At 41.0% G+C, this 24434-nt stretch overlaps 1 protein-coding gene across 1 annotated transcript in view; it reads left to right on the top strand.

The window, feature by feature from the left end:
* Positions 1–24434, top strand: part of TTN (titin) — a 329209-nt gene that overhangs the window by 193565 nt on the left and 111210 nt on the right. Inside the window, 29 exon segments of the mRNA XM_056861196.1 lie at positions 195–590; positions 1191–1466; positions 2501–2776; positions 2912–3051; positions 4531–4657; positions 4749–5012; positions 5600–5866; positions 6033–6296; positions 6389–6528; positions 6656–6782; positions 6926–7192; positions 7299–7565; positions 8224–8490; positions 8577–8716; positions 9604–9730; positions 10779–10921; positions 14308–14431; positions 14534–14800; positions 15058–15155; positions 17042–17210; positions 17620–17886; positions 18414–18680; positions 18790–19068; positions 19175–19583; positions 19902–20026; positions 20426–20692; positions 22009–22278; positions 22511–22813; positions 22906–23208. Of these exon segments, the coding sequence (XP_056717174.1) occupies positions 195–590; positions 1191–1466; positions 2501–2776; positions 2912–3051; positions 4531–4657; positions 4749–5012; positions 5600–5866; positions 6033–6296; positions 6389–6528; positions 6656–6782; positions 6926–7192; positions 7299–7565; positions 8224–8490; positions 8577–8716; positions 9604–9730; positions 10779–10921; positions 14308–14431; positions 14534–14800; positions 15058–15155; positions 17042–17210; positions 17620–17886; positions 18414–18680; positions 18790–19068; positions 19175–19583; positions 19902–20026; positions 20426–20692; positions 22009–22278; positions 22511–22813; positions 22906–23208 (6636 nt within the window).

The following is a 24434-nucleotide window of genomic DNA, read 5'->3' as shown; positions in this document are numbered from 1 at the left end:
GTTACATGGATCCTCTGCTTTGTGCAACCTTAGTTACTTTAGTAGTGTCGAATTATATCCCTGACAATTACTGACATCCTGACAACTAAGTGTCCAGCTCCTGACCCTGCTCAACTTCCTCTTCAGAAATACAAATGCCAAAAAATATATTCCTGCAGAGATCAGTTTTATGCTTTTACATATCTGAATTGCAGCCAAAAAGACACCTTCCCCTGCGGATGCAGAAAGGAGGAAACTGCGTCCAGGCAGCGGGGGAGAGAAACCCCCTGATGAGCCTGCTTTCACCTACCAACTTAAAGCTGTGCCACTCAAGTTTGTTAAAGAAATTAAGGATATTGTGCTGACCGAAGCCGAGTCCATCGGCTCTTCAGCCATCTTTGAGTGCCTCATTTCTCCGTCCACCGCCATCACCACCTGGATGAAAGATGGCAGCAACATCCGCGAGAGTCCTAAGCACAGGTTCCTTTCTGATGGCAAAGACAGGAAGCTCCACATTATTGATGTACAGCTTTCTGATGCCGGCGAGTACACTTGCGTGTTGAAGCTGGGAAACAAAGAAAAGACCTCGACAGCAAAGTTGATTGTTGAAGGTATTCCATGGCTCCTCCAAATATTTTCTGTTTCATCTCTTTTAAATAAAAAAAATCTACATGCGTTTATTTAAGTTACAGTCAGTGGGGCATACGTTAGTCACTCTTGAGAGCTTTGTAATATAAATTATATGTACAGCCCAGAAATTTATTTGAACACACAAAGCTGACTTATACTGAGTCAGACTACTGGTCTATCAATAGTATTGTCTACTATGACAAGTAGCAGTTGTCCAGGCTCTCAGGCATTGGCCTTTTTAATTGGCTAGTTTTTGATCCTTTTGACTGGAGATGCCAGGGATTGAACCTTCTATATGAGTAGACCCAACTCCTCTCCAGATTCTGGGCTCTGGTCGTCTGATCTATGCCCAGAAAACCCTGGCCTAGAATGGTATTATATAAGCAAATCACCTCCCTCTGGTGAAATGAATGGTATCTCTCATGCTCAAGAGAAATTTGTCACATAAGCACACAAACACAGAGATCCTCACAGCTGGTGACAATTCTAAAGGGTTTGCTTAAATTACTTTGCTTCACTTTCCAATGCATGAGTTAAAAGTTAAGAATACTTCTGTGGTTTTTTTTTCTCCCTTTCAACAGAGTTACCAATACGCTTTGTGAAGACTCTGGAGGAGGAAGTGACTGTGATTAAAGGGCAGCCATTTTATCTAAGCTGTGAGCTGAACAAAGAAAGAGATGTGGTCTGGAGAAAGGATGGGAAGATTATGAAAGACATACCTGGAAAGATTATGCTGAGTATTATCGGCTTACAGCGCGCCGTCACTATCATGGATGCTGATGACAAAGATGCCGGAACGTATACTGTGACTGTTGAAAATACTACCCTGAGCTGTCAGTCTTGCGTACAAGTTGTTGGTACGTTAAATTCCTCTTGAAGTCTCTAATAATTTCCTTGGAAATACAATAAACTTAGGATGTTTTAAATATGGAGTGAGTAAGGCACAAGGGGTTGCAGGTTATTAATGCGAAATTCTGCCAGACAATAGTAAACTTCATGCATTTTTCCCATTTCAACATGATACGTTCCTTTTGCAATATTTTTAGTGAGCTCAGTTTTCATTAAAACTGATTTTACTGAAGTCATTTGAAGGGAATCTTACTGAGAGGAATTTTGGTCCATTGTTGGAGTTCTCAGTAGGACCCCTCCTGATCTGTAAATTGGGCAGCCACTTACAGCCTAATCCTAAGGGGGGGTACTTACGCTGTGCTCGGGGACAGCGTGGCCACGCTGCCTCCAGAGCAGCTTGCTGCAGTGTGGTGGGGATTTAAAAATAGATTTCCCTCCAAGCTTTCTCCATAGAGTTTCATGGGGCTACACCTGCCTTTTAGCAGGCGTTAACTCCATGCCCACTAAAGGGGGTGTTCCTGGCCTGAAATGGCTTTGGAAGCTGCCTAAAAGCAGTGCCGCCAGTGGGAATGCCCTGGGAAAGCGTCCCTGGATGCCAGCTTGAGCATCTGGAATTAGATTCTGGGGAGTATCCAGTAAATGTTCTCAAATTTAGCAAACCTGATTGTTGAGGTTTGCTAAATTAGAAGGGTTGGTTGGATGCCACTCAACCCCTAACTTAGTTAGCAGGAGATGTTTACTGCCTTCCTCTCCCAGTGCAGCCCCCTTTCTGCCCCCCTAAAGCCGTTCCTGGGTTTCAGATACAGGAATAGTGTGGTATGGGGTACAAAGGATCTGCAGCCCAAAGGAAGAATAAGAATAAATAAGACAAAAGCTCATGCGGGGGATGTGTCTTCCCATTTCCCTTTTCTTGCTGTGACGTCTCTTTTCCATCCTATGCTATGAAAGCTTCTTCTGAAGAATTAAGAAAAAAATATAGGAAACTGTTGACCATTTATGTATAGTGTTCGAATTCTAAAGTTTATTGTGTTTTATCGTGCAGAAATGATAAAAGATTGGCTAGTGAAGCCTATCAGAGACCAGCATGTCAAACCAAAGGGTACAGCTATCTTTCACTGCGACATTGTCAAGGATACACCCAATATTAAATGGTACAAAGGCGATGAGGAGGTCCCACTTGAACCCACGGATAAAACAGAAATCATAAAAGATGGACCTCATCTGTATCTCAAAATTAAGAATGCCACACCTGAAGATATTGGGGAATACGCTGTGGAAGTTGAAGGTCGTAGATATCCAGCTAAACTCACACTTGGTGGTAAGTATGTTATTAAATCAATACAGTACTATGGCAAATAGTTTTGTCTATTATAAGAAGAATGAACTATGCAGGACTGCACATTTTTCATTGATTTGCATATATGTTATTCATTCATTTATTTCTGAATGCCAGAACGTGAAGTTGACATTCTTAAACCTTTGGAAAATGTTACTGTCTATGAGAAAGAAACAGCAAAGTTTGACACTGAGATTTCTGAAGACGACGTCCCTGGAGAATGGAAATTGAAAGGAGAAGTACTCAGACCTTCACCTGTAAGCATCTGCGGTTAAAAAGAAATCATTAATTTAAATTCAGAATATGTGGAAATTTTGAATAATGCTGGTCAATAACAGCTCTGCGTAACACCTTAAGCAGGATGTGAAACTGTTAGGATGGTTCTCCAACAGTGCCATCCTAAGCAGAAGTCAGTGGGCTTAGAAGGGTGTGACTCTGCTTAGGATAGTACTATAAAAAGCTCGTTTTTATTGGGTAACTGAAAGAAGCCATTTATTTACAGACACACAGGCTCCAGGGTAGAACATCTGTTTTGTATATAGGATGTTCCATGGTCAGTCCCTGAGAGCTCTTGTTAGGTAGGCATCTTTACTATCGGATAACATGAAGTAGCTCTTCCTGAATTCCTAGAGAGCAGTCAGTATACACAGTACTAATCTTGATAGACCAACGGTCTGACTTCTGTATGTGGCAATGCCTGTATTCACAATTCAAAGTGCTGGTTCCCTTACCTCTAAAGCCTTAAATGGTTTGAGCCCAGGGAGTACTAACTCCCATATCTGCCTGCCTGGTTCACTGCTTTTATTGGGGCTTACTCCTGTTTTGAAGTTGCTTTTAAAGTTTTGTTTTTATTTTACTACTTTTATTATTGTTTCTGTGATTTTTTAAAAAAAATATTGTGCATGCCTCAACCATTTTTATGAAGAGGCGTAAAATCATGTGCCAATAATACTGCTGAAATAGCATTATATTTGGCCCCAGTATCTTAACTCATGCTGGAAAGACTGTGTTAGAGTTAGTACTTTCTCATACTGTTGGTGGCATTGCCCTCAAATACTACAATTCTGGGGGAAAGTATTGATGCAGATACAAAACATCACAGGATATATTAATAATGCCTATAGTCCCTAAAATGAGACTAGAGCTCATCTCAATGCTCTTGTTTGCTCCAACATTTCTAACAGCGCAATCCTGAAGGGGGTGGGGGTGACCGGCCTTAGGAGCTGGTCTGACCCCTGAACCAGAGTTAGTGCCACTTGCGCCGTGCAAATGGATACTAACACTGGCATCGGGCCACTTACGCCTGTGCCAGGGAGTGGTGCAGGAGCGCGAGACAGGCACCAGCAGAGCCTTGGTGACAGACGATCTCCAGCACCGGGGCTCACACTGGCGCAAAAGAAGGCATTCCTGGTAGGGTTGTGCAAAAAAAATAATTCGGTATGAGCTTTCGTGAGCCACAGCTCACTTCTTCAGATACTTCTTCTTCTGAAGAAGTGAGCTGTGGCTCACGAAAGCTCATACCCTGCCAGAAAATATTTTTGTTAGTCTTTAAGGTGCTACTGGACTCTTGCTCTCAGAAAGACAGTGAGAAAACAGTATCTCCCCACCCTGCACCCTCTTAATTTTAAGTGGATTTTTCTATCACAGGATATTATAATCATTTAAAAAAATTAATGAAATGCAGCATGTTGTGATTTGAATACTGTTGTCTTTACCACAAAATATTTTTTTTCTAGACCTGTGAAATCAGAGCTGAAGAAGGAAAACGCTTCTTAACCTTACACAAAGTCAAGTTAGACCAGGCAGGAGAAGTCCTCTACCAAGCATTTAATGCAGTTACTGCTGCTATCCTGACAGTGAAAGGTAGAGTGCGTTACTAAAAGTGTGTGTTGTTTTATCCCAGACATTACTTCCATTGTGAGCTGGAAAAATAATTCATTCTGTTTATTTGCAGAAATTGAGCTTGACTTTGCTGTGCCTTTGAAAGATGTCACTGTGCCAGAGAAGCGGCAGGCAAGATTCGAATGCGTGCTTACCAGGGAAGCCAATGTAATATGGAAAAAAGGCACTGACATACTCAAAATTGGGGACAAATTTGACATCGTGGCGGATGGACTGAAACATATTCTAGTCATCAATGATTCGCAATTTGATGATGAAGGAGAGTACACTGCAGAAGTGGAGGGGAAGAAGACCACAGCAAAACTGTTTGTGGAAGGCAAGTTCTTCTCTGGATAGGACTGCGGTGGGAGGATTGCGGCTGAGGCTCAGTGGTAGAGCATCTGCTTTACATGCAGAAGGTAACAGGTTCCATTTGTGGCATCTCTAGTTCAAAGGATCAAGTAGTAGGTGATGTGAAAGCCCTCAGCTTGAGACACTGGAAAGCCACTGTCAGTCTGAGTAGATAATACTGATGCTTTGTTCAGTATAATGGACCAATGGACCATTTGGTTGATGGACTTATGGTCTGGTTGAGGATAAGGCAGTGGAAAGCCACTGCCAGTCTTAGACAATACTGATGTTTTGATTCCATATAATGGACCAATGGACCATTCAATTGATGGATTGATAGTCTGATTCAGGATAAGGCAATGGAAAGTCACTGCCAGTCTGAGTAGACAATACTGATGCTTTGATTCCATATAATGGACCAATGGACCATTTGGTTGATGGACTGATGGTCTGATTCAGGATAAGGCAGCTTCATGTGTGTCATGTATGGGAAGGTTACAAGAAGCACCAATCATGTAGAGTGACAGTTGGCCATGGGATTTTTGGCCCTAATTATCCTTTGCTGTATTTCAGGTGTCAGGCTGAAGTTCATCTCCCCGCTCAAAGATCAGAAGGTGAAGGAAGGAGAAACAGCTCATTTTGAATTTGAACTTTCCCACGAAGATATGCCAGTGACCTGGTACAAAAATGATAAGAAACTCCACACAAGCAGAACAGTTCACATGTCTGCAGAAGGCAAAATCCACAAATTAGAAATTGGAGAAGTGACGCTTGACGACATCTCTGAGATCAAAGCCGAAGTTAAGACCTTGCACACTAAAGCAAACCTCAAAGTTATAGGTAATATTTTGCCATCTGTTGTAACCTGTTTTATCCCTATGAAGTCTTTGAATCTTTACGTATTTATCTTTATGTGTTCTTAATCTTTGTGTTTTTATGTTCAGTGTTGTTAGTACTAAACTCTTCAAAAAAATTAACTACCTCATACCAAACCCATATCTTATAGAGGCCGATCCATATTTCACTGTAAAATTGCAAAACTATACTGCTACTGAGAAAGATGATGTCACTCTGGAGTGTGAACTTAGCAAAGATGTGCCAGTGAAATGGTATAAAGATGGTGAGGAGCTTGTAGCTTCCAAGAAAATCTCTATAAAGACGGATGGCAAGCGTCGCATATTAAAAATTAAAAAGGCGTCCGATGCTGACAAGGGTAATTATGTATGCGACTGTGGAACTGACAAGACAAATGCTGATCTTAACATTGAGGGTAAGTAATGGCAACACAAAACCTCTTGGAAAACTTGCACATATTGATCAAGGCAGGAAGTCTGATATGTACGTATATATATTTGCTTTCAGCTCGACTAATAAAAGTAGAACGACCTCTGTATGGCGTAGAAGTATTTGTAGGTGAAACGGCACGATTTGAGGTTGAAATCTCTGAACCCGATGTTCATGCAATTTGGAAGTTAAAGGGAGAAACTTTAACAGCTTCACCCGTAAGTCCCTTACAAACTGAAAATCTCCAGAGTATAAGCTTAAAAAAAACCTTTCTGACAAAATGATGGCGAATGAATGAGTGATTAGGACAAAATTTTTGTTTTTCCCCCCTTTAATAAATATCAGGATTGTGAAATGATCGAAGATGGTAAAAAACATGTCTTGATCCTTTACAACTGCAAATTGGATATGACTGGGGAAGTGTCTTTCCAGGCTGCAAATGCTAAAAGTGCCGCTAATTTGAAAGTGAAAGGTAGGCTCCGGAACATGTTGACTCTAAGCACTCCATCTTGGAATGCTTTCATAATTAAATCAGCCAAAAAAAAAAAACACCCTTAAAAGAATAGTTGATAAAAATTAATCTCTAACACTAGGCATTACCTGATTTGATTTCAGAAATTCCTCTCATCTTTATCACTCCGCTCAGTGATGTCAAAGTCTTTGAGAAGGATGAAGCCAAGTTTGAATGTGAGGTATCTAGGGAACCCAAGACATTCCGTTGGCTGAAAGGAACTCAGGAGATCACAGGAGATGAGAAATTTGAAATCATAACAGAGGGCACAAAGCATGCCCTTGTCATTAAATCTGTGGCTTTTGAGGATGAGGCAAAATACATGTTTGAGGCTGAAGATAAACGGACAAGCGCCAAACTGATCATTGAAGGTTTGTTCATGCCACCGGTTCTGATGAGCAGTCTATTTGGTTTTCATAATTTGTATCAATCTTATTCATCATGGCGTATCCTTAATGAGATGCTTTTATGGTTTAGGCATTCGCCTTGAATTCATTACCCCTCTCAAGGATGTCACAGCAAAGGAGCGCGAGAGTGCAGAGTTCACAGTTGAACTGTCCCATGACAATATCCCTGTTATCTGGTATAAGAATGACCAGCGGCTGCATACTTCCAAGGTTGTTTCAATGCAGGATGATGGAAAATTCCATACACTCCTATTTAAAGATCTCACAATTGATGACACTTCTCAGATCAGAGTGGAAGCTATGGGCAAATCGTGTGAAGCTAAGCTTACTGTTCTTGGTACGTGTTGCCTGATTTGTATTAACGTGATGAATCTTCTTGTAACCATTGTGCATACATACTCTGTCCATATCTTTTTACTAACTCACTGTGTGACTATAACAGGCCCCTTTGCCTCTCTTTGTGTGTGTTGGTTGCCATGTTTTCATACGTAGTGTGAAAAGTGTATGAAATGGTTTTGAAATAGTTTGGTGTTATTCCATGTCACCATTAGGGGGAAAACTTGCTTGTGCTAATTAGTGTGTCACAAAGTTCTTACGTCCATAAACTTCGGTTTGTTAGCCTACCCCCACTGACTACCACTGGACCTAACAGACTATCTGTTGACTTCAGACTGGATGAACTAACTGACCATGCAATCCAATGGACTTTAAGTGGCTGAGGTACAAGCATCTTGGCATAAACGGTTTGTGGAACATTCTAGAAATACATTTCTTTCAGTACTGTGCTGAGAAAGTTTTCCAAAAGCAAAATCAGCAACTTTGAAAACTCTCTCTGTAAAAGTTGCTGGTTTTGCTTTTAGAAAGAATTCCCAGCATAATGGGAGAACAAAAAAGAAAGTACAAGAAAGGAGAAAACTCCTTTAAAATTGTATTGTGTACATAGTTACAAGTTTGAATTTATGAATTATAATTAGTATGTTAACCTTGACTTGCAGAAGGGGATCCTTATTTTACTGGGAAGCTTCAGGATTACACTGCTGTGGAGAAAGATGAAGTGATTTTGCAGTGCGAAATTAGCAAAGCAGATGCTCCAGTGAAATGGATGAAAGATGGCCAAGAAATAACTCCTTCTAAGAATGTGGTTATCAAGGCAGATGGCAAAAAGAGAATACTTATCCTCAAGAAAGCCTTAAAGAAAGACATCGGTCAGTATACATGTGATTGTGTCACTGACCAGACTTCTGCGAAACTCAACATTGAAGGTAAGATCTTCTCAGTTCTGTTGTAAAACCCAGATGAGCAGTCTCTAATAAAAATGAATGACATTTGATAATCCTTTTTTTTACAGACCGTGATATTAAGATTGTGCGTCCCCTATATAGTGTGGAAGTATTTGAGACAGAGTCTGCCCGCTTTGATACAGAAATCTCTGAGGAAGATATTCATGCCAGCTGGAAATTGAAAGGGGAGACCTTGACTCAGTCACCTGTAAGTAAAACTAACTACAAAACTTCAATATACAACTCAGACTTGTTTGTTACTTAAGGGCTCACAAAGAGGATATAAGAATCCTAGTACAAATTTAGAGATTTTGCTGTGCAGCTGAAGGCACTTCCATTCATAAGGAAGAGGCTGTTGATTTTCCTTTCTATCAGTCTCCCTGACAAATGTCTCTACAGGGTTTGACTCTTCCCCGCCCCCAGTGGCTTTATTGGAGGAAGGGGGATCTATAACTCTCTTGGGTAGTGGATCTTTACGTAATCTTTATATAATACTTATTTACTACTTTTAAAGCCCCTCTCATTTTAAAGCCCCTCTCATTAGAAATAATGTGGTCTGTTTATTAGAATTACTAAGAAAACAAATGCAGATTTAGCACATTAAAATCAACAGCGATTGTAACCCTAACACTATGTATTGGTGATTAATTTGATTGGCCTTCCCCAGTATGTGTGCTCAGACTTTAACTCCAGTAGGACAAATGATACACCATGTTTCCACTGGTGAATCTGCCTGTTTAAACATTAACATTCTCAGGATGTTGAGAAACATAGAAGGATTCACATGTCATTGGGTATAGTGTTATTGTAACCATTCACTTCCTGGATTTTTCTGTCTGGACAAACACAGCATCCAATGATGTGCAGATCTACTCATGGTTTCAGAACACCAACAGCTAAGGCAATCAATACTTTGTTCCCAATACAGAACAAAATAATATATGAATTCCTGCTAGATTTCTGAGGACTTGAATATGAATGCTAAGAAAAGAGTGTCAGTCTGAGAAATTCTGGATGGTGACTGTTTTCGACCCTTTATCGAAAATGCTTTTTGAGAACCAGTGATATATTGTTGCATTTGTTTTCTTTCTAAAGGACTGTGAGATTAAGGAGGAGGGCAACCGGCACTGTGTCATCCTCTACAACGTACGCTTGGACCAAGCTGGCGGTGTAGACTTCCAAGCAGCCAGTGCCAAATCAAGCGCTCACCTTCGAGTGAAGCGTAAGTGTACAAACTGGTGTCGTTACATAAGCGAACCAAGTTGGTGACGCAATAAATCAGGTCTTCATCTGTTAGTCTGAAAGATGTGAAAGGGATGGTGACCGGGGAGGAGGACTGATCAAATGAGTAAGGGATGGGGCTTGGGAGGAACTACAGGAACAGTTATTCTAGCATTTTGTCACAGCTCTGTCATTTATCCCTGTTGTTTAAAGATGTTTATACTTTCCTTTCCTTTTCCTTTCCTTTCCTTTTATCCTTTAGAAGCTCCTTGATCAATTGATCTTGAGCAGAGATGTTTATACTAGTTAATTCCATCTGTCTCCTGATTCAATCCAGTCTTTGGTTGGGTGTGAGAGATAAAGTTATGATGAAATTCCAGAGAAGTAGCCATGTTAATCAGCTGAAGCAAAATTGCATTACACCTTAAAAAGTAACAATATTTATGTCATCATGAGCTCTATGCATCTGCTACCAGACTCTTGGATAACAATTATAAAAAAATACTTTAATTAAGATAGGTTGTACTTGTTAGACTATAAGACAAAAAAAGGAATTCCAGAATGATGGACCTATAGCTTTGCATAAACAGTTGTTATGGAATTTAAATATTATAAATGAATGTTTTGCTGAGCTGGTGTCTAAGAGATAACACCATGCTCACATTTGTGGAAAGTGCAATTTGCCTGATGGACAGGGTCACCCTTGACAGTTGGGTCCCACTTGTCTTTCTATCCAATCATTGGCCTTGCTATTTTGGAAGGCACATGCCTTATCTAGCCAGAGGCATGTGGGGCTTGGCAGGAGGACAAATGGACAGTCGCTTTTCTGCTGATCTTTCGGTTTAAAAGGGACACGCTCTGCGAATAAGGAATCTCCAGTGACCAGCTCTTCCCCTGAGAATCCCCAGGGGCCCCAATCTAGCAAGGGAATAGCCTCCAGACAACCTCCCTCTTTCTCTGTCTCTGTGTCTCTCTTGGGGAAGGGCATTATGGAAACTAGTAGAAGTTGAAAGTGGCTAATCTGAAGATGATTTCTATTTCTCGTAAAGCACGTGTAATTGGTCTTCTGAGACCTCTCAAGGATGTAACTGTGACCGCTGGTGAAACCGCAACCTTTGAATGTGAGCTCTCTTATGAGGGAATTGTAGTGGATTGGTTCTTGAAAGGAGAGAAATTGGAACCTGGTGACAAGGTACAGAATGCATTCTTTCTTCTTTTCCCTCTCCCCTCTCTCACCTGCTTCTCTTCTTTCCCTCTTGCTCTTCTTTCTCCCTCTTCTGTTTCCTTTCCCGCTTTCCCTTTGAATACCCAAAAATACTAGGCAAAGGGGATATGTTATATCATTTCAAAACTATTCTTTTATACGGGCAGTGGATGGGAGAGGTTAGAAGGTCTCAAGCTGTCAGACAAAAGTGTTTTGAAGTTTTGTATTCTGGTTATCAGAAATGTATTATACTGTTGACCATGAGAGGATAGACAATGCTGATAGTTCCAGCCACGTTTACAAGAATTTCAGTTTCCTGATTCTCTCTGTGGAGTGTAAAGCTGGGATTCTGTTCTGCATGTATGGGGATTAAGGGAGATTGAAGTTCCATTTCAGGCATTTCAGCCAAGCTTCCAGATAACTTTCTGAACTGCTCACCAAGCATTTCTCACCTGCTATTTTTAACCCTTCTTCAAGTGTGCTGTTAGTGCTGAGACGTGAACAGCCTGGAATGCAATTAAATGAATCCTTAAAAGCATTTTGGCATTCAGTGATAATTAAAAATGACATATGAAAACTGCATTCAATAAAGTATTATTTTGCTCCCCTTTTTAGTTCATTAGGGTGCCCATTAACAATATATGCATTAAATAATTAACTTATTAATTATTTAAAATAATTAATACTAAATAAAAAATTTAATGAAAACTTGAAGAGGAAAAAAAGAAGTCTACACATTGAAACGAAACAAAGACCTAGTAATGAAAGTTTAGGATTTGCAATAGCGTTTTCAGACTTATCAAAATGGTGTGTGTTTTTAATAAGATCCCCCCCACAAAAAAAAAAACCTTCAGAACTTCAGGAGGTCTTCATTGTTTTTGTTCAAGACAGTATAAAATTAACCATGAAAACCAGGAAACAGAAACCTGCATATCATGGCCAGATTTATGGGCACAGAATGTAAACTCTGTCCACTACATGAATGTAACCATTATTCTCCAGTACTGGATGGAAGCTTCTACAGTAACATTTACCGAATGGAGAGATTAATGCCCTTGCAGATGCAAAATATTGCAATGTTTTTAAAGTGTTGATAGATGGAATCAGTCTTCCTTTTTTTGGTATATTTACAATTTGCAAAGTTTTCTGTTTTACTTCTGATTTACATGGGTGTGTTTATGCAATAAAGAACAGAGTCCTCTTCCCCGCCATCCCCGACAGAGACCCCACACACCCAGAAACAGGCTTCTGCGTCTGCACCTGGATCTGAAAGGGGAATTATCCAGATGCAGAGGATGCACAAAAGTCCTACACACTTAGGGTTGGATCCCTCACTAACCCGATTCCTCTCCTTACTATAGCCCCTATCCCACATGTTTTTTATCCAAACAGGACCCATGATTCCTTCAGTATAGCCTTTTTGGATGGTCAGTGGAGACTCCTTCCATCATTTTTCACTAGTGGCAAAGCCCCTGACTTTTGGATCAAACAGATGGGACTGAGTGCATGAAACCCTTTTTGAAAGGTTACCTGTCAGCAGCTTAAGGGAGGGAGCAGGTGTAGATTTATTCCCTCACTACTCTTTCCCATCAAACTGCTGATCAGTGAGATTTTAACTTATAGCCCTAGCCACTCTGCTCATGTTCTTTTGGATCAGGTCACCCAGGCTGATTTAGTATCTGACCTCCTTTACTCTGTATCTGTAATTTGTCAACAGACCCGCACTTTTAATGGAGGGATCATCACAATTTTCAAAATGACCAACAGTGTTGCAAAGAAGTCGCAGCCATCCCAATTTCTAAACCATGTTTTTAAGAATGTGTTTGCATAATTATAAAACCTTTGTGCCCCTTGTTTTTAAATAATAAAATACAAACAGAGTTAAGCCAATGGTCAACAGCGAGCAACATCAGTCTGGTGGCCTGTGGTTGGCAGAGGTCAGAGGTCATTGGTAGAGCTCATGCTTTGTATGCAGGAAGTCTCAAGTTTAACCTCTGGTATCTCTACCTAAAAGATCTTGCATAACAGGTGTTGAAAAAGGCCTTTCTCTCCCTTAGACCCTATATAGCTGAAGTCAATCAAAGCATGTATTGAGCTGGATGGACCAATTCTCTGGCTCAGCATATGGCAGTTTCATGTTTATGTGTATCAATGGATGAAACATCAACAATTTTCAACTACACAGCACATTATTTATTTTAAACTCTGTAGAAGAAATTAATAAAATGAGCATGAAGTTATACCAACAAATTAAATTAGATAAAGTTGAATCCCATCCCAAACGTCCATGCGCAGAACTGCTTTATTGATTTATTGACTTCATTTATTGTCCTCTTTTCTCACTGAGACTCTATGACTTCTCAGTGGGTAGCCGTGTTAGTCTGTTTGCAGTAGTCAAAAAGGGCAAGAGTCCAGTAGCACCTTAAAGACTAACAAAAATATTTTCTGGTAGGGTATGAGCTTTCGTGAGCCACAGCTCACTTCTTCTGAAGAAGTGAGCTGTGGCTCACGAAAGCTCATACCCTACCAGAAAATATTTTTGTTAGTCTTTAAGGTGCTACTGGACTCTTGCCCTTTTTGTCTATGACTTCTGTGCACGGAAACATGACTTCCCTGCCTTCTCTCTCCCATTGAAATACAAATGCTGCTCCTGGAGGGCTGGGGATCTCCATGTATATTTTATTAATTGATTTATTTAGATTTATATCCACCCCCACTACAACAGTGCTTGGGGTGGGTATCAATAAACCATATATACATTTAAAACCAAGAACAGTTTAACTCTATAAAATAATAAATAATAATAAATTGGTGCTATAAGCTCCCAGTAGAGTTGACTCCCCAAACTAATAGACCATCCACAAATTAAGTGAGGAGAGGGACAGATGGGGACACATAGCAAAGGAAGGGCTATGCACGGTGACCGGTGGATGCAATAGAGCAGCCGAAAGTCCTCAACCATGTGCCTGGTGGATGCCAAGGAGTGGATACATGGGCTGTATCAGCAGAATATCACAAAATAGCACATTATGCTCCCATTGTAAAAATAGATAGGATTGAAAGAATAAGGTAGGATTTAGTACATCAAAGCTTTGGCGCCCTCTTTTCCATTTCCGAACACTGATTACATTGATGCACTGCAAGCCATTCATGAAGCTATCAAGTGAATGTCTTCTGATGCATTATGAGGAGCTACAATCCAAATAGGAGAATGGAAAAGCCCCATTGCATGAGCAGAAGGGCATAGTAGGTGTATGCATGGAGCTCTTTGGATCCCAGCCTACATTGAGACAGATATGTTTGTCCAGATATTTAAGATGGACTACAGTGTGGTTAATTGCCAAATCTTTTCTGCTTATTTCCCCCCACCCAAGGTTGTACCCCGTGCTGAAGGCAGAGTCCATACACTTGTTCTCAGAGATGTGAAGCTAACCGATGCTGGAGAAGTCACATTGACTGCCAAGGATTTCAAAACTCATGCAAATCTTTTTGTGAAAGGTAAGCTTGAGAGTTAGAGCCCCGTGGCGCAGGGTGTTAAGCTGCAGTACCCTCTAGAAACCCTCTAACCCATTTGTCACATGTGGATTTTCCCCCCTCTAGAACCACCCATTGAGTTTACTAAACCTCTGGAGGACCAGACTGTAGAGGAGGAAGCCACTGCAGAACTAGAGTGTGAAGTGTCCAGGGAAAATGCACCAGTGAGATGGTTCAAGAATGGCCAGGAACTTCATAAAACAAAGAAATATGATATCATTTCTGAGGGCAGAGTCAGAAAACTCATCATTCGCGGCTGCACACTGGATGATGCTAGAACTTACACTTGCGATTCTAAAGATTTCAAGACATCTTGTTTCTTGAATGTTGAACGTAAGTTTATTCATAATTGAACTAGAAGAGTCATTCTTTGATTCCCCAAAAGTGGTCATGTTGTGTGAATGGGTCAGATCTTGATGTACATTTTGGAGTATGTGGGAGGGCTCTCTGTAACATTCCCCCAAACGGGAACCATCTTGAATTTCTTTGGTTTTGCTTCTCCTTATTTGTCATTACGTAATAATGCACCAGCATTTGCTTAAATTTAACTCTGATCATTTTAAAACTTGAAACCTGTTTTTCTCTTATAGCCCCTCATGTTGAGTTTACAAAGCCCCTTACTGATGTGGAAGTTAAGGAAAAGGAAGTTGCTCGTTTTGAATGTGAAATTTCTCGACCAACCGTTAAGGTCTGTTAACAGTCATGTTTCCATTTATTGAACTTCTCAGTAGAGGTTGTATAGGATCACACAATATTTGTTCCCCTAAGTAGAGCCTGAGAATCTCTTCTTCATCATCACCATTGTCATCTTCTTGTAGATAAGAGCAAAGTTCAAGCCACCAACATTAGATGGAAAAGGTTTAAAGTAAAACTTATGTTCCTTAATGGCTCAGAGCTAAAGGCGATTTGGGTGGGACAGAGCGTCATTAAGTATGAACTCCCCTCCCATCCTGTGATTAAAAATCTCTGCCCACCAGTATCACTTCTGTTCCGTTTATGATTATAGGACAAACTAATCTGTGATATACAAAAAAAGTTACAAATTAAAAGAAAGTACATGGATTAAGTATTCATGTACTCAGTTTGTATATTTTATTTCAGTTAGAACATATGAGAGTTATATCTCTGGAATTGGAGATCCTTATACAGAGGATCATTAACACCCTTGCTCAGGTCTCTCATACTGAGGGCTGTAGCTTCCTTTACTGAGTTAATCCATCTCATGTTGGGGCTACCTCTTTTCCTACTGCCTTCAACATTTCCTAGCATTACTGTCTTTTCCAGTGAGTCTTGTCTTCTCATGATATGACCAAAACAGGATTCTAGACACTATGGTATTTAACATTTTGAAAGAAAATGTCATGGATTCAGAGAAGTCTGAATTCCACTCATACTCTTGGACTTTTCAGCCTGTCCACTTATGCAATCACTATGCACTCCCCTCAAAAAATCCTAAAGATTAGGGTCCTACTGGAGCGCCAATCCATGAGTCATGAAGGATGGCACAATCATAAACACCCTGCGATTAAACACACTTTGCACATGCATTCATGTTTCTCTCTAGATTCTATCCAATGGTCTGATCTAGTTGTGAATGCAACCAGAGCATCCTAATGGTATCCTGTTTGAAAATCAGCAATCATGCCAGTCATCTGTTCAGGGATGAAAAGGGTAACCTACTGCCTACTTCTCCACCTCCTGAAGATCTGATGAGTGTTATCACTGATTTTTCAACAAGGCTCCATGAGTTTAGCAGCAGGATGAAAGCTAGTGAAGGAATTCCCTGCACAGCATCCAATTGTTTGAGCATCATAACCAGAGATACATGTAGAAGCCTGGTTCCACACCCATAATGTCCTTAACTAGATAGATTAAATCAATGGTCTTCAACCCTCAAAGCCCCACCTGCTAGACTGTATCCTTATGCGGCTGCCATTTTGTTGTTGTTCTTCTGTTAGGGCCTTCTACTAGTGCATATGTGTTCCATACCTCCTGCCTCTTATTGCATGCATGCTGAGAGGAGCAACAGAATGGCAAGGCATGGTTGCTGAATAGTGAGAAGATTCCTTTCTAGCTCACACAGGTTTAGAGACCTCTCTCTCCCGGCAAAAGCTCTCCATGCCTTCTCTCTCACTTCCCTTGGCTGGCTACCCCATGGAGAATTCCTCCAATTCTCCAAGTGCACTTGTATTGTAGAGCCCTTCTACCCACCAGTGAGGATAAAATTTGGATCCTCCTCTTCCTGTCAAGTTATTCATGACTTCCTGTCTCATACTTGCGACTCAGTGGGTTACATACTGCTGCCGGGAGTTAAAGGTGGGTCCTGGGTCTGGAATGTTGGAGCCCCACAAGGTTACATTGTTCCAATAATGTGTGGGTATCAAATATTTTCATGTGCTCACTGTGAATTTGACTGCTCATTGTGGAATTTGGGTTTGTGGTATCCTCCCAAGTATCGTTCAGGATTTGTGCTATTCTAATATGAGCTTGTGTTTATTTTTGCTTCAACTGATGCTACTATACGAATCTTTTGTCTTTTACTCAATTTGATTTTTATCAATGCTTGAAATATAGGCACGGTGGTTTAGAGATGGTGTTGAAATCAGAAAAGGCAAGAAGTTTGACATAATTGCTAAAGGTGCCCAGAGGATACTAGTTATCAACAAATGTTTGCTTGATGATGAAGCAGAATACGCATGTGAAGCAAAAGCTGCCAGAACCTCGGGCATGCTTACAGTGATAGGTAAAGCTAAATCTACCTTTGTAGTTATTTGTTGAAATATTTATATCCCACCTTTCCTCGTGGCTCAAGGCACCTTACAAATCACAATTCGAGTTATCACAATTTAAAATACAAACATAGGACATAAAGTCACAAGTAACCCACCTCCCCCTGCCAAGATGCCTGCAATCTATATTCCTTTAAAAGCCCTGGCAAATGAAATTGCCTTGTAGTGCCTCCTGAAAATTTCTAGAGATGGCGCCCCTTCACTTCCTCAGGAAGTCTGCTCCACAAAGCGGGAGCAGTGGAAAAGGTGTGGTCCTTACGTGATGCCTGGTGGGCTACCTTAAGTGGGACATTTACTTTACATCCAAGAGCAGTGGCTTCATCACTTGTATTCAACTTGAGCTCTTTTTTGTTTGTTTTACAGAAGAGGAAGCTGTCTTTACCAAAAATCTTCCCAACGTTGAAGCAAATGAAACTGATACGGTCAAATTGATTTGTGAGGTTTCTAAGCCTGATGCAGAAGTAACTTGGTTCAAAGGGGATGAGGAGCTACCGGAAGGTGGGCGATATGAACAAATTTCTGATGGCCGGAAGAGAATTTTGGTCATCCATAATGCTCGCCTGGATGACGCTGGCGCATACAGCTGCAGGCTCCCAAACACTCGCACAACTGGCAAGCTCACAGTCCATGGTAAGAAAACTACTGTGGTGTCTTTCACAAGGCCCAAATCTGCAGCGGACTATGACCAGAAACCAGGATTTTAACATTCTAAATTGGGGGTGTAAACATAAGGTCCTGAGGCTGGATCCTGCCCCATTGAGAGCTCTTATCTGACCCACGAGCCAGCCAAGGCAGCTGCTACCCCCCACTCTCAATCTGGGCTGGTGAGGCATGGCCCAGCCCGAGCAAGTGACATTTGTGTCATATCTGGCCCTCATAACAATTAAGTTCAACACCCCTGCTCTAGATTCTGTAAGTATTCAGCATAAGCAGCCAGTTGACATGGGTGTGTCTAAGATGATAGTAAGTTCCCTTTGGTTTTTTGGCCCATTTCTTTCTTGAATAATATGGCATGAAATTCAAGCCAGGCCATGCTGATGTTGAGTCAGTCTGGAATATCTTTGGCTGAGTGAAAATGCTTTTGGTTTTAAATCTGGTAATTTATCTTCATATTGTGAAAACTGAAAACAATTTTTGTTTGTTTGTTTTGTTTCTAGAACTTGCAGCAGAATTTATAAGTAGACCTCAGAACACTGAAGTACTTGAGGGAGAAAAAGCAGAATTTGCCTGCTCGGTATCCAAGGAAGCCTTTGAAGTACAGTGGCTCAGGGGCGACACTGTTCTCGAAGCTGGTGAGAAATACGACATCATTTCTGATGGCAAAAAAAGAGTCCTGGTCATCAAAGAATCAGCCCTGGATGATGAGGGAGGTTATTCAGCTATGGTTGCTGGATCCAAAGCAACTGCACGTTTGAGAGTGATCGGTAAGCATTGTAGCATTTTCCCAGTACACTTGTAGGCATGGGGATTTTTTCATACCATGTGGTCTGTGAAATTGGTAAATAATTCTATGTTCGTATGTTTAAATTATAGAGAAACTAAGAATTGTTACACCACTAAAGGACCAAGAAGTTAAAGAGGGGCAAGAACTTGTATTTAACTGTGAAGTAAATACCGAAGGCGCCAAAGCGAAGTGGTACAAGGATGATGAACCAATCTTTGATAGTGTCAAATACATCATGGTCCATAAGGATCTTGTATACACTCTTAGAATCAGAGATGCCCACTTGAATGACCAAGCAACCTATACTGTGGCCCTAGCAAACCAAAGAGGGGAACATGTCAAGACCTCTGCTACTCTAACTGTACTTGGTAAGCACTTCGCATGTTCTAAATGAGATGCTTTCACTCATGCCAAATTCAAATTTTGGTGAAGATTTAAATTAACCACCTTTTTAAAAAAAATCTGTCTTCACAGAGGAGGATCTCCGAATCATTGAACCTCTTGAAGATATTGAAACAATGGAGAAAAAGTCTGTCACGTTCTGGTGTAAAGTTAATCGCCTTAATGTAACTCTCCAGTGGACGAAGAATGGAGAAGAAGTCACATTTGATCGCCGTATCTTATACAAAGTGGATAAATACAAGCATTCCCTTATCGTTAAAGATTGCGGGTTTATAGATGAAGGGGAATACACCGTCACTGCCGGCAAAGACAAGTCTGTTGCAGAACTCATTATCACAGAGGCTCCTACTGATTTCATTGAGCACTTGCAGGACCAGACAGTCACTGAATTTGATGATGCCATCTTTAGTTGCCAGCTCTCCAAAGAGAAAGCCAATGTGAGATGGTACAGAAATGGACGAGAAATAAAAGAGGGCAAAAAGTAAGTGAAAATGTCCTTAACCAACAGCTGGAGCCCACCTAAATTTCCACGGATGCAAGGAGGGCAATTTTCACAACCACCGTCCCGCGCAGCAGTATAAACAGAACCTCAAGGACAGGGACCCTCCCCCAAGAATAGTGATGGGGAATTAGAGAGATCAGTGGGAGGAGGGATCAGTGAAAATCTCCCCCCCTTGTGCCCGTGAAAATTGAGGCAGGATCCAAACCTGTGCAATGCTATACTATAGCTGCTATGATTGTTGAGTTGATCTTCATCTCTAAATTTCATACATAATCCACTTTTCTGTCCAATATAAAGGTATCAGTTTGAGAAGGATGGAAATTTGCGCAGATTAATTATAAAAGAGTGTAGACCTGAGGATGAACGTGAATATTCCTGTGGAGTGGACGACAGGAGATCCAGAGCAAGACTATTTGTTGAAGGTGCATTTACAGTTACTATTAATATTTTTTCAGTTTGTACAAACCCCGTGGCACAGAGTGTTAAGCTGCAGTACTGCAGTCAAAAGCTCTGCTCACGACCTGAGTTCGATCCCAACGGAAGTTGGTTTCAGGTAGCTGGCTCAAGGTTGACTCAGCCTTCCATCCTTCCCAGGTCGGTAAAATGAGTACCCAGCTTGCTGGGGGTAAAGGGAAGATGACTGGGGAAGGCACTGGCAAACCACCCTGCAAACAAAGTCTGCCTTGGAAACGTCGGGATGTGACATCACCCCATGGGTCAGGAATGACCCGGTGCTTGCACAGGGGACCTTTACTTACTTACAAAACCTTTTCACTAAAGTATTCTTGAACTTAACATAAACATATCAATATTTGTACTAGAAATTCCTGTGGAGATTATCCGCCCACCGCAAGATATTTATGAAGCTCCAGGCTCAGATGTCATCTTTTATGCTGAGTTGAATAAAGACAAGGTGGAAGTCAAATGGTTGAGGAATAACATGATCATCGTCCAGGGAGACAAACATCAAATGATGAGTGAAGGAAAAGTTCATCGGCTGCAAGTCTGTGAGATTAGGCCCCGTGACCAAGGGGAATATAGATTTATTGCCAAAGATAAAGAGGCTCGCGCTAAGTTAGAATTGGCAGGTAAGACTTTGTGGTTTGTTGAAAATAAGAGGAAAGATGCCAAATAAGCAGCGGTTTCAAGTTTCCCAGAGATAGATGGAATTGTTTTCCTCATGTCCACTAGAATCGTAATATTGTCATAAGACAAGTGCATAGCACCTTTTATTATGCTCATTGTCATAGGCAACACCATTCATTTCTAGCTGTCTAAACAGGAGTAAAGAAACATTTTGAAAGACACATAAGAACAAACAGATCATAGCTTTCATCTTTTCAGTATTTAGCTCTCTTTAAGTCAAAGTGTGAAGGCAGTATTAAGCATAGTATGCCTAATAACAGGTGAATCTTACCCACTGTCATCAACTGCTAAGAGCAACATATTTCTGTGGCTTTTATTAAAATCTTTGCACCATAGTTTCTGAGATTTTAGGAAGCTGGAATCAGCTTTATTTTGATAATTATCTACCTCATGAGTTGTATGTTATCTGAACACCCACCCCCCATTTACCTCACTAGTACAAGATGAGGTTTATCTCAGCTACTACTCATAATGTTGTCCCCCCATCATACCAAAGTAGGAGCCCTGATAACCCAGACTAGCCTGATCTCATCAGATCTTGGAAGCTAATCAGGGTTGGTACTTGGATGGGAGTCCACCAAGGAAGACTAGGGCTGCTAAGCAAAGGAAGGCAATGGCAGACCATCTCTGTGCATCTGTTGCCTTAAAAACTCCATGAGGTAGACCTTAATGGGGTTGCTATTTGTTGGTTGTGCCTCAATGACACATTTTACCTTACCAATCATACTAAAAGCTGATAGGAAGAAAGTAGATTCCTTTGAAATGTGGTGATGGAGGAGAATGTTACAAAAAATAAATCAGCAAAAAAAACAAATCAGTGGGTTATAGATCAAATCAGGCCTGAACTGACCTTAAAAGCTAAAATGACTAAACTGAGGCTATCGTATTTTGGTCACATTATGAGAAGACAAGAGTCACTAGAAAAGACAGTCATGCTAGGAAAAGCTGAGGGCAGCAGGAAAAGAAGAAGACCCAACAAGAGATGGATTGACTCAATAAAGGAAGCCACAGCCCTCAATTTGCAAGATCTGAGCAAGGCTGTCAAATATAGGACATTTTGGAGGACATTGATTCATAGGGTTGCCATGAGTCGGAAGCGACTTAACTACACTTCACACACACAGAGAGAGAGAGAGACACACACACACGTCATACAGAAATATTGGAAGTTTTCTTTAAATCTATATGCTTTGTTTTTCTTTATCAGAATGTGTATTGTACATGGCTAATGTGACATGTTTCTTATGATTTTCACTAGCTGCTCCAAGAATAAAGGCAGCAGACCAGAACCTTGTGGTGGACGTTGGGCAGCCATTGACCATGACTGTTCCATACGATGCTTACCCACGAGCTGAAGCTGAGTGGTTTAAGGAAGATGAAGTCTTGCCCACTCAGACAGTGGATACGACAGTTGACTGTACTACTTTCAGAATTTATGAAGCAAAGACATCACACAGAGGAAGTTACAAGATTATTCTTAAAAATAAACATGGCAAAGCTGAAGCACACATCAACGTTGCAGTTATTGGTAAGTTTATCAATTTCTTCTCTGAGTTTTGTTTTCCAGCAGGGATTTAAACAGCTCCCAAAGTTATGCAGAAAGGAAAAGCATTGAGTCAATGCTGAGATAGATTAAGATTTTAAACAAAAAACGCACTGATCGTTGTGTTATTGATAGCTTATTTCAAAAAGGGCAACAATCAGACACCACATACATTCGGTTTTTTAAAAACATTAATGTTATGTTTCTTTAACTTCAGATGTCCCAGGCCCAGTTAGGAACTTGGAAGTCACTGAAACATTTGATGGTGAAGTTAGCCTTGCCTGGGAAGAACCAGAAAGCGATGGTGGTAGTAAAATCATTGGGTATGTCGTTGAAAGACGTGATGTCAAACGCAAGACGTGGATTTTGGCCACTGACCGTGCTGACAGTTGTGAATACACAGTGACAGGCCTTCAACGAGGAGGAGTTGAGTATCTCTTCCGTGTGAGTGCAAAAAACAGAGTAGGCACCGGGGAGCCAGTTGAAACGGACAAACCTGTTGAAGCAAAGAGCAGATTCGGTAAGCAAGTGGTTCAAAATGGTTTGGAGAAAGTAAATAATGATTTTGTTGAGTGGAACAATGTTCATTTTTCATCTCTTCTCACCTCACAGATGTCCCAGGTCCTCCTCTGAATGTACAAGTTGCTGATGTGAACAGATCTGGTGCTTCTCTTACCTGGGAACCACCAGATTATGATGGAGGCTCTCCAATTACGGGCTATATTATTGAATTACGTGATAGAGCTTCAATCAAGTGGGAACCAGCCATGACCACAGGAGTGGACGAATTGGCTGCAACATTGACTGATGTGGTGGAAAACAAAGAGTACTTTTTCAGAATCCGAGCACAAAACCAGGTTGGAATTGGAAAACCTAGTGCATCTACTCATGCGGTGAAGATCATGGATCCAATTGGTTAGTATACAGATGATGAAAGGGAAATGCTCCATCTAACCTGGTGATAATTGTATTTAGTGTTAAAAACATGAGCACAGAAAGAGATGTAAAAAAGGAAAGGTTGGAATGTCTGTGATAATTTTTGGGATCCTCCCACACCAACTCTATAGCTATTCATGAGGATTTGAAGGCCCTCGGGAACAGATTGGGTTCAATATGGGGAGATGAATTGGAGTCCAGGGGCACCTTAGAAATGATTTTGGGGGTATAAGCTTTCAAGAGTCAAAGTTTCTTAACTGTTACTGAACTCAGATCTAGTTCTTCTACTGCGGACCAACATGGCTACCCTCTTGAAACTATCAGTATGGGGAGAAAGCATTTCAGCTCAGAAACCCATAGAAATCCAGTCATATAAATGGCACCTTTGGATCCAATACATTATATGTCTAATCAATCAGCAATGTCAGAAAGTGAGAATAACAGAGGCACGACATTAAAAATGTGCTTTATAATGGGGACCAATGTCAACATTCTCTGAGGGGAGATCAAATAATATAATAGCATAAGTAAGTCACATATTAGAATCCACAAAGCTGCCTTAGACAACCCCTGGGCTTGCACACATCCAATGAGATGTTTGTATTTTGTTTCTGGTGACCATCTTCAAGTACTTGAAGGGCTGTCATATAGAGGATGGTGCCGAGTTGTTTTTTGTTGCCCCAGAAGGTCGGACCAGAACCAACTGGTTGAAATTAAATCAAAAGAGTTTCTGTCTATACATAAGGGAGAACTTTCTAACAGTTAGAGTGGTTCCTCGGTGGAACAGGCTTCCTTGGGAGGTGGTGAGCTCTCCTTCCCTGGAGGTTTTTAAGCAGAGGCTAGATGGCCATCTGTCAGCAATGCTGGTTCTATGACCTTCAGCAGATGATGAGAGGGAGGGCATCTTGGCCATCTTCTGAGCATGGAGTAGGGGTCACTGGGGGTATGTGGGGGGAGTTAGTTGTGAGTTTCCTGCATTGTGCAGGGGGTTGGACTAGATGACCCTGGTGGTCCCTTCCAACTCTGTGATTCTGTGATTCTTTGATTCTATGAGCATGCCGAGTAACAACATCCTTTTGACAGTTTTCCATGTTCTAATGTGTAGAGGAGACTGCTGTTTGAAGAAATCAAGTGTAAAGTCCCCTACAGGACCAAATGCCTAAATTCCAATTCTTGCCAGTTAACCCTTTCTTGAAGCGAGCAAT

Source organism: Euleptes europaea, chromosome 15 (genome assembly GCF_029931775.1).
Source record: "Euleptes europaea isolate rEulEur1 chromosome 15, rEulEur1.hap1, whole genome shotgun sequence".
NCBI classification, from domain to species: Eukaryota; Metazoa; Chordata; class Lepidosauria; order Squamata; family Sphaerodactylidae; genus Euleptes; species Euleptes europaea.
This window is presented reverse-complemented; position numbering and strand designations above follow the sequence as displayed.